This window comes from Leptodactylus fuscus, chromosome 4 (genome assembly GCF_031893055.1).
Source record: "Leptodactylus fuscus isolate aLepFus1 chromosome 4, aLepFus1.hap2, whole genome shotgun sequence".
Taxonomy (NCBI): domain Eukaryota; kingdom Metazoa; phylum Chordata; class Amphibia; order Anura; family Leptodactylidae; genus Leptodactylus; species Leptodactylus fuscus.
Window position 1 is genome coordinate 211,970,455 of NC_134268.1, and position 10,919 is coordinate 211,981,373.

The 10,919-nt window shown below is 43.3% G+C and overlaps 1 protein-coding gene across 1 annotated transcript; it reads right to left on the reverse strand.

Moving 5' to 3' along the window:
• Window positions 1-1,270: 1,270 nt before the first annotated feature.
• Window positions 1,271-7,321, reverse strand: LRRD1 (leucine rich repeats and death domain containing 1). The gene is made up of 5 exons (XM_075269877.1): window positions 5,786-7,321; window positions 4,355-4,553; window positions 3,121-3,282; window positions 2,321-2,441; window positions 1,271-1,454 (listed from the first exon to the last, which is right to left on the reverse strand). Exons 1-5 carry the CDS (start codon window positions 7,286-7,288, stop codon window positions 1,271-1,273), a joined length of 2,169 nt encoding a protein of 722 aa, XP_075125978.1. The 5' UTR covers window positions 7,289-7,321.
• Between the last annotated feature and the right edge of the window lie 3,598 nt (window positions 7,322-10,919).

Below are 10,919 nucleotides of genomic sequence, written 5' to 3' on the forward strand. Positions count from 1 at the left end.
ATAGATAGATAGATAGATGATAGATAGGAGGTAGATAGGAGATAGATAGATAGATAGATAGATAGATAGATAGATAGATAGATAGATAGGAGATGGATAGAGAAAAAGATAGATAGGAGAGAGATAGATAGATAGATAGATAGATAGATAGATAGGAGATAGATAGATAGATAGATAGATAGATGATAGATAGATAGATAGATAGATAGATACATAGATAGATAGATAGATAGATAGATAGATAGATAGATAGGAGATAGATAGATAGATAGATAGATAGGAGATAGATAGATAGATAGATAGATAGATTATAGATAGGAGATAGATAGATAGATAGATAGATAGGAGATAGATAGATTATAGATAGATAGGAGATAGATAGATAGATAGATAGATTATAGATAGATAGGAGATAGATAGATAGATAGATAGATAGATAGATAGATAGATAGGAGATAGATAGATAGATAGATAGATAGGAGATAGATAGGAGATAGATAGATTATAGATAGATAGGAGATAGATAAATAGGAGATAGATAGATAGGAGATAGATAGATAGATAGATAGATAGATAGATAGATAGATAGATAGATAGGAAATAGATAGATAGGAGATAGATAAATAGGAGATAGATAGATAGATAGATAGATAGATAGATAGATAGATAGATGATAGATAGGAGATGGATAGAGAAAAAGATAGATAGGAGATAGATAGATAGATAGATAGATAGATAGATAGATAGATAGATAGATAGATAGGAGATAGATAGATAGGAGATAGATAGATAGATAGATAGATGATAGATAGGAGATGGATAGAGAAAAAGATAGATAGGAGATGGATAGATAGATAGATAGGAGATAGATTATAGATAGATAGATAGATAGATAGATAGATAGGAGATAGATAGATAGATAGATAGATAGATAGATAGATAGATAGATGAGTTATATTAATATGAGATACTGTAGATGATAGATTTTAGATAGACAATTGTAGCAGCACCAGCAAATCTGTATCATCCCATAAATTGCACGGCAGAAACCCCTCTCCAGGCAAAAGGGTTCCCAATAGCAAAAACAATTCGGTCTGCCAGCACTTGAGAAAGGTCCCGGTGTGGACCGATACATGGTGTACTGCTTTTTCTAATAAAATTTTCCATCCATACAAGTTGCTGGCAGACCGGATTGTTTTTCTAGATAGATAGATAAAATATACAAAATATAGAGTACACTTTTATTGCACAGTTGGACACTGGAGATAACTCAGATTTTTATTGCCTTTACGGACAGTTGTAATGTTTTGGCCTTTAGGGCGACTTCTTGTAGATCTGCCATGACCAGCACTCGTATTAACTGCTCAGTAATGGCGGCCGGCCTCCTATCGGCCTGTCTCTGCGTCCTCCATAGGTATAACACGTGCAGGATTTTCTCTGGCAGCTGTAGGGATCTGTAGAGACATCACACATTGTATTACTATATATTATTATATACTGCTGTAGTCTATTATATATTGTTATTTTTCTATCATTGTTATCCTGTGTTACTTTTTCATTGCTAGCATCTAGTTCTGTATTTGATATCTTCTTCTTCTACTATATACTCTACATTCTATACTATACGCTACTTCTATACCCTCCAGTGTCGGACTAGCCCACCAGGATACCAGAGGATCCTCCGATGGGCCCAGGCTCTAACCCAATAATGGTCCAGCGGAAGACACTCACATTTGAAGGGAATTATGGTCTGTGGCCTAAGAGTTGCTGGAGGATGGGCCCAAGGAACTCTCTATTAGCTGGACTGAATAAAGTTTTTCAAGGTAAGGAAAATGCAAATCAGACCTTCTATGTGGAAAAGAGGAACTTGCTCTAGCGCCACCTTCTGGAAGGTAGCTCCTTATAGATCAATGTCTGGTTTTCCTAAAACCTAACAACATAATCTGGGAATAATGGCCGAGCCTGAATATCTCCTCCAAACAGAAGAGGGACCCTTCTGCAGACAGCTGTTTGGTGGTCATTGCCCCTCATCAGTGTGATGCAAGGGACTGGCTTGTTGTGTGAGAGGTCTCAATGAGGGTCAGAAGGGGTCGTGTGTCTCATTCAGGAGAGATGGTACAGGAACTTATTAGACCATGCATGCCCTGCTAAGAATTCTGGGTAAAGACCATGCATTGATCTATAAGGAGCCTCCATCCAGAGGGTGGCGCTAGAGCAAGTTCTTCTTTCCAACAAATCCCTGCACGTCTTTCCCCAATGAGACACGTTACCCCTTCTAACTAAAGTTTTTCCATAATTTCCTAGTAATTGCCTTTCTCACCGGTTCTTCGCTATAACTTTGACCTCCTCGGTATTGAGGTGAAGTTTCTTGCAGAAAAATGTAAAATCTTTGATGAACACGTTCCGAGAGACTAATCTGAAGATCTTCTGCAGGATCCGGTCTAGAGTAAATAATGAAAGACCTAAAATCATGACCACAAATAATCCAGACCCAACCACAAAATTCATTCCCACCCCTGCCCTGACCGGACTCCCGCGCACCCGCTCCTTGCTCCCAGGTCCTCCATTTCTTGAGGTCTCTACTGCACACATGACCCTGATGTCACCAAGTGCCAAAGTATTGTATGTACCAGCACCCAAGGGTGAAGAGGGAGAAAAGGAGTAGTTGCCAATACCCGATCAAATCCATTAGTCCCGGTCCCCTAGGGTCATTAGTCAGTCCCTGGTCCTGTAGAGTTAACTTAGGTCACCTGGGCACTCAGAGGATTCTCCTTGCACCCCCTGCTACTCAGTCACAGCAAGACTACCCTCCACATACAATCCCTCAAAATTTGGGAGAGGCAAGGAGCTGTAGTGTACACCTTAAAGGGATTGTCCTGCTATGATATTGATTGTTGCGGCCTCTTCACCACTTATCAAACACAGTGCCACACACTGTATAATGGTTGTGTTTGGTATTGCATAGTCCCATTCTTTTTAATGGGACTGAGCTGTGGTATGAGCGTGTCACTTAGAACAGGAACTTTAGCCCAATGTCATAATCTGGACAACCTCTACTTTGTCTGAAGAGCCCGAATTATACTGTCAGTCACGACATGAGAATCTCAGTACATACAGCACCTTCTACCAGATCGGCCGCCTGTAGGTAACGCCCAATGGGATACAGTTCTTTTCCTTCACACACGATACTTGGGGGTTTCTTCAAGGGATTGCCATCAAGGCTGATCTCCTTCAGGTTCTTCAGGCGGTGGATGTCACCAGGCAATGATGTCAGCTTGTTGCCTACAAAGATTGTTTATTATAATATATATGATATAGAATGTACAGTAGGGATCAGTAATCCCTATGGAGAACGTACAGACAAAAATTGCATCCAAAATAGTGCCAATGTGGCAAATGGACATCAGACCCGTGGAATGAGGCTATATCTGCATTTGCTTAAACTGCCAAGGCTCAGCATCCGCTCACCTGTATTTGTTCCATGTAAACATTCCCTTAAAAAGGAATTTTCATCATTTCCACCAACTCCAACTCTTTGTATCCTTCAATAGCAGCTGCTCCTCTGACTTCGGCACATTTGGAATTTTTTGTCTAGCCCTCACCATTCCAGAGTAATCAGTTCAGCTACTTTCAGTACAATAATAGTCTCTACTGTGAGGTGGGCGGTCCTTGGCTGGACAGTAGACAGACAGGGACCGCCCACTTGACAACAGAGAGCATAGCTGTGCTAAAACTAACAGCCTTCATTGCTCAGGAACGGTGGGGGCTAGAGAAAAAATTCCAACTGTGCCAGAATCAGTGGAGCAATGGCTCTTGAAGGAAGGAGTTGGTGGAGGTGGTGAAAAGTCCTATTTAATGGATCATCAGTCAGTTACATTGTTCCAAAATTTGGTACCATCTCCTAAGACATCCCTGCATCCTGATATTTAGATATTATCAGAGTAAACTTAGGACTTTAGACTAATCTGTATCCATATAGGAGATAGACTGCCAGGCTCACACATAGAAGTCTATGGAGAGGAAAGAGGGAGGAGGAGGGTGCTAACGCTACTGTGCTAAGTAACATAACGGTCTACCACTATGGATGCAGCAGTGTTTGGGCCACCTCTTCCACCAATTGCTCTCCATAGACTTCTATGTTACAAGTAACTTGATCTGTGTGTGAAACTGACCGTCTATCTCCTGCAGATATTAGGACACAAAGGAGATGGTATGTCTTCCACCTTGGTAGTCCATTACACAATAGAGTTTACCCCATGTATAGGACAGTATGACCACTACCAGCCATACCCCTGACAACACGGCGTGATGAATATACTGATACTTCCCTTCTCCCGGGTTGTCATAGACTTACCATTCAGATTGATGTGCTGGAGTCCCTCTATGGCGGACACAGACTCGGGCAGACAGGATAGCTGGTTATTACACACTGTAATACTGACAAGACTCTTCATTCCTCCAATGTTTTCTGGCATGGCTCTTATGGCGTTGCCAGAAATATCCAGGTTCTTGAGATTATTCATTGTACCTAGCTCATCTGGAAGATCTGTAATCTGAAGGAAGGCAAAATCCGGATCATATTTATATAGAAATATCTCTTACTCTGTACTCACATAGGTATAGGTCCATATCTGAACAGTGTTTCACGGTCTCCAGATCTGCGTTCACAATTCTGCAGGCCTCGATCGGATAGTGATAAATCATAAAACTGTGACTACCTGCAGACAACACTAGAGGGAGGTAAGAAACTTACTGTATACAGACTAGAGTTGGATCTCAATAATAAAACTGTATACAGTAAGCGCCCTCTAGTGACAGCCGCAGGTAGAATTTTTGCCTTTGGAAGCAGATCTGTCAGTGTATATAGGGGTCGCTACATGTCCATAACGTCCAACATGAGACATTCATTGCTAGTCAGTCAGGAAAAATGTGACATGTCTGTTTTAGTAAATAAGTTGGATACAGATGGTGGCGCCAAGGGCTGCAGTTCTGCCTCCATATACTTGAATAAGAGCAGGGCTGGTATTGGGCATATACTTGGTATATGGCATCCGGGAGGCCAAAACAGCTGATCAGCGTGGGATCTGGGTGTCGGATCTCAATCGATCTGATACTGATAGGTTATATTATCCAAATTTGTCAGGTCCTGGACAACCCCTTTAAGCTGTCTGGTTTGGTGGATTTGATTTTAGACTACTCCCTGGTCTTCACCCTTTAACCCTCTCCCATACTTCCATGGGCATCTGGGAAGGTACCTGTCAGACCAATCCCAATTTAGGTCATGGAGGCAATCATATAGTCAGGTACAGGCCAAAAGTCAGGACAGGCAGAGTTCAGGCATAGTCAGAAACAAGTGGGTTGTCATGGCAGACAGCAAAGGAGGTCGAAAACAAATCAAGGTGAGAGACATGACAGCCCACAGGGGCATAGTCAAGAAACAAACCAGAGGTCAATACACAGGTCAGATCAGAGACACAATGGAATAGCAAGCTAGGAACCTTTGCTCAGACAGGGCGTAGCTAGTGAAACTGAATTTTTTAACACACATTTTGTCCAAAAATAAGAATTTCCTGGACCAGTTTAGGCTGTTGTTTAGCAACAAGTGTCCCTTTAAATGGGCGACTGCACTGACTCTTCATGTACCTGTGGAGAGAAGTAAAGTCAGCACACTCCAGTTGTGTGTATTGTGGCATGCCACCAGTATGTCTGCCCTCGGAGATGTCACGTGTCCCACCAATGCAGAGGTAGAAGTTACATTTAGTACATGGCTACAATAAAAGTTTACCTTCGTGCCACTGCCATGCCTGATATGTAGACTTTCCAGGGACAGAACATGGCACACTTCCTTTGGGAAGACCTTGAAGTGATTGTCGGAAAGGTCCAGCTCCTTCAGTGTCTCTAGCTGACGGATCTGCGCAGGTACGGACTGAATCTGATTTGCGGACAGGTCGAGTCTCTGAAGACTCTGTAGGGTGCACAATTCAAGAGGAAAACTCGTCAACTTATTTCCGTGAAGACGAAGCTCACACAAGGTCGTCAGGTCGGACATATTTGGTGGGACCCCTTGAAGCTCGTTCTTGCTGAGATCTAAGTAAAGGAGATGGTGAAGTGTACAAATGTAGCCGGAGAATTCTTGTAGTTTATTTCCACTCATCTCTAAGGATTTGAGCACCGAGTTGTAGATGATGGTTTGTGGAATTTCTCGAATTTCATTATGGTTAAGGTTTAAATGTAGAAGAGCGAACATGGAGGACAAGGCTTGGGGGAAGTCGGTCAGATGGTTACCACTCAAGTCCAGTTTGGTGATCTGCGAGCAGTTATTGAGTTCAATGGGCAGATAACGCAGATGGTTGTCTCCACAGACCATCACCGATAGATGCTTTAGATGCGTCAATTGTTCTGGTAGAAGATCCAATACGTTTCGGTCAACATGGAGCTCCCTCATGTTGGTTAACTTGTGGATCCTTTCAGGAAGGGAACACAATCGATTGCCGGTCAAGATCAAAGTCTTTATACATTGACAAGCGCATAGTTTATCGGAGATGACCTGAAATGAATTATTGGCGATGGAAAGAACTCGGAGTTGTTGGAGACGCTCAATCTTGTCCGACAATCCAGTAAGTTTGTTGTCATCCATGATCAGTTCTTCCAGGTTGGTCAAGTTATACAGCTGAACTGGCAAGAACGCAATCTGGTTCTGACTTATCGAGAGTTCTCGGAGGTTCTTCAGATTTCCAATGTCTTTTGGCAAATTTTTAATTTGGTTACCAGATAGGCAAAGCTTAACAAGTTGTGGGAGCCTGAAGATGCATTTGGGTAAGGTGGACATCTGATTGCAGTCTAAGTTCAGTACATGCAGGTTCTTGAGGTCGGCCATTGACTCTGGCAATGACTTGAGGTGGTTCCCGCTCAACCCCAGGACCTGCAATGTTGTCAGGTTTCCTATGCATGAAGGTAACTGTGTGAGGTGATTATAGGAGACAAAGAGATGTCTGATGTGCTGGAAGCGTGAGATGTCGTCTGGTAGACACGTTATTAGGTTGTGGTTTAGGTTTAAGGCTTGGAGTTGGGACAGATCACCTATTTCTGGGGGTAAACATTTTAGCAAATTTCCGTCCATGGACAATATCTCTAGTGTGAGGAGACATTGTAGAGCTCGTGGTAGCTCCTTGATTTTGTTGTGGTTGAGCTGTAAACACTTTAGGTCTGGAGATTTGAGGACATCTTCTGGTATTTCAGTCAACTGCTGGCCATTGAGATTGAAGACTGTGAGAGTCTCAGAAATCATTGTCGACAATGGAATTCACCACATTGGGGACAGGCAAAGGACTGGCGTCTGTGATCTGTAAATTATAGCAAATATTAAGATCTTTGTAACGGTACAAACAGGACATGAATGGGTAAGGCTACGTACACGTAAAAGTTGGGCAAACCCTCCAATTTTGGCAGGACTCATGGATTCAGGATTCATTATATATGTTAGATTTCACTTTAAAACCATCCACGGGTCCTTATGGACCAAGGGTTTAGTGTCCCTCCCAAATCACCCTGTTATGAGGCCATCTGTGCCCGCAAAAAAAACCAAAAAACTTTATACTCCCCCTGCCGCCCTCGCGCCGGTGCAGTTCTTCACTGAAGTCAGAGCAGTACCCCTCGGTTTCAGTGGGCACACCCCTACCTCTGGCACTTGCACACTGTAGTCGGGGTGTACATCCTCGGCTTCATGAAGAACTGCCCCAGAGAGGAGTCCGATGAGACACAAGACTCATCTCTAAGCAAGTACATACTGGAGTATATACTCGAGTATGCACATTAGGTATCCCTGTGTCTGAGAGTGCCTGGTCTACTGAATATAGGGGATCTGCAGTGCTCCTGTTCCGTCAGGAAGGGGTTAATAGGAGCACTGTATATACCCTATATTCAGCCAGGCTGAATTCCAAGTGTGTGTGTGGGGGGGGAAACAGTCCTCAAGCTCAGGGAAGGGGCAGACAGACAACCAAAACACCCCCTCCCCCTCCCCAGCAACTACTGCACCCAAAAATTCCGGCCATTTTAATTTTTGAAATTTTCCAGTAGCTGCTGCATTCCCCCCCCCCCCCAGCCCTCGGCTTATACTCCAGTCAATAAGTTTTCCCAGTTTTTTGTGGTAAAATTAGGGGCGTCGGCTTATATTTGGGTCGGTTTATACTCGAGGTTTATTTTAATTCAATGGGGCATGCATGGATTTAAAACAGGGCGATTTGGGACACCAAACCCCCTGTGTGTGGCTTAGTGTCCCAAATCGAATTGACAGGGTCCCTTTACTAAGGAGAGTGATAACACTCAGTTGTCCAGTCCATTTAGTCATATATTTCCGGGAGGAATAACAGAGGAACAACACAATGCATTGTTCTAAGTAATTGTTAATGTACAGGAAATGTAAGTGATTAGTAACACCTAAAAAACATGACATGAGGCGGTGAAGAATCAGTGTAAGGCTAAGGCCCACGGTGCGGAATCGCAATATTTTTTGCAGTACCAGATTTTTGCAACTTTTTGGGTGCGTTCACACAATGTAACGTGTCGCGTGATGTGGCCCATATATGGCGTGTGAGAGTTTGCGCGCCGTAAAAGCTCCCATTCATTTCAATGGGAGTTAGGATCGTATATGCCGTGTTATTTTGCAACGTATATGATCCTAACTCCCATTGAAATCAATGGGAGCTTTTACGGCGCGCAAACTCTCACACGCCGGATACGTGCCACATCACGCGACACGTTACATCATGTGAACGCACCCTAAGACACTGAAATTCTGGACAGTTTGATCAATTCCCTGCTGTATCTGTCAAAACGTAAATATCCATCTGTTATAACAGACATAGATTGGTCGTATCTTCTGGTCGCATCTGTCACACTGTATACAGGCACATAGACAGCAGAAAGTATGTGACCCCAGGTGGTCGCTTATATACGGAGGGTGTCCGCACTTACCTGGATAGTTTAGAAGATCTCAGGACAAGGTGATAATTCCGCATTAATATCTAGAATACAAGAGCTGAGCCATGAGAGGGACAGGCCGTGTAGTAGTCGCTCCTTCATCCATTGCACATGACAGGTCTCTATGGTGAGCTGTACATAAACACTTACCTGTGGTCAGCCGGTATTTACTGGTATCTCGGCCCTTCCCAGACCATTCCTACAATACCAGAGTGTTCGCTGCCCTCGCTAATAACTGGCATGGCTGCCGCTGGTATAACCTGGAGATCGGGGCCTATGTGCTGGAATGTAGTAAAGCGCATTCATTATGGGCCTTCCCCTAGCAACCCGCTGCCAGGGCCCAGGACGGGGACACAATGTCTATTCTACCCATAGAAGTCCTACAGGAACGTCCTTTATATTAAGATGGCGAAGTAGAATGTGGGGTTAATATACACGGCCTCCATCGTAAACCGCGCCTCATTTACCGAATGTAAATCCTGGAGCGGTTATGATGGGGTTAACATATACGGCCTACGTCTTATACCGCACCTCAGTACTTAACGAATGTAAATCCAGGAGCGGTTATTATGGGGTTAATAATATAATCAGCTTTTTCAGTTACGTCTGTTGCTGGAAAAGATGGGTGACGACTAAGATGGCTGCCATTACGCTCCTCTACCAATCAGGTATTTATGGCCTTTACCCCGGACAATCCCTTTAACAAATAAGTGAATACCTTCATACCCATGACATGGCCGACAACAGGAGAGGAATAGCTTACACTGATAAGGTTTATTGTTCCTTTAATAATACACCAACCACAATATACCGTGTGCGCTGTCACTATGTACTTTACACTGACAGCGAGTCTGTACACACAGTGACGGTAGGCAGCTTAGGCCATAGACCATTATCCACGCAAGGCCCCATACACACAGGGGAATCCAGGATGGAAAATCTGATCCAGATTATCCACAGGTTGTGTTTGGTGTTGCAATTGAGTCTAATTTACTGCAAAGGGGCTGAGCTGCAATGCCAGATATAACCTGCAAACAGATGTGGCGCTGTTTCTAAACCCCCCCCCCCCAAACCCCCCCTTTAATCCCGATCTCAACTAATATTTATACAAGTACATAGGAGTTACATTATTATAACAAAACAAAGAGAAACTGTCTACATAATGATGTTCCTCTGTTACTCTTCCTGCAAATGTATGAATAGATTGACAATTTTGAGTTACTTTCCCCTCTACTCAATAAAGTGTCCCCCCCTATGACAACGGGAATGGTCACACCCAATTGTCAATGTATTTGTGTTTCCGTGAGGAACAACAGAGGAACTCAAGAAATATGCTTCAGAATGAGACGTCATGGACAATACAGGGATTTACTAGAACAGACACGTCAGCAGGGAGACAGGACCTCCTTACAATTTGGTATACATCTCCATACAATCATCCTGATCCTGACGTGATCTCCAGTTATTACATTTCACAGTGATAAAAAAGTTCTACGTACCGGTAAAGATCAGGATTAAAAATATAAAAACCTTGTTTATCTCATTCACTCATTATCTCATTTCCTTCAAGATCAGTGCTGCCCATAATTGTGGTGGACGCTTATTCCTTCTTCTCACCAGACCAGCCATGTTGCTATTAAGACTGGATATCACTGGTCTGTATTTGGGATAGACGATCAATATCACATTGGTGGTTGTGTGACACTTGGCACCCCAACCGATCAGCTGCTGAGGCTGCCTCTGCACAGTATACAGAGTCAGAAGTAGATGTCTCCATATACTATACAAGTGACAATATGCCAAGTGGCCATGCCGCACTGTTACAGCCATCTGTCTCTGTAACCTGTGCAGTTCAGGCAGTCACATCAGCTGATCGGTGTGGGTGCTGGGTGTCTTAAGGCCCTCAATATCCAGTCTTGGTAAAAAATGAGAAGCTTTCA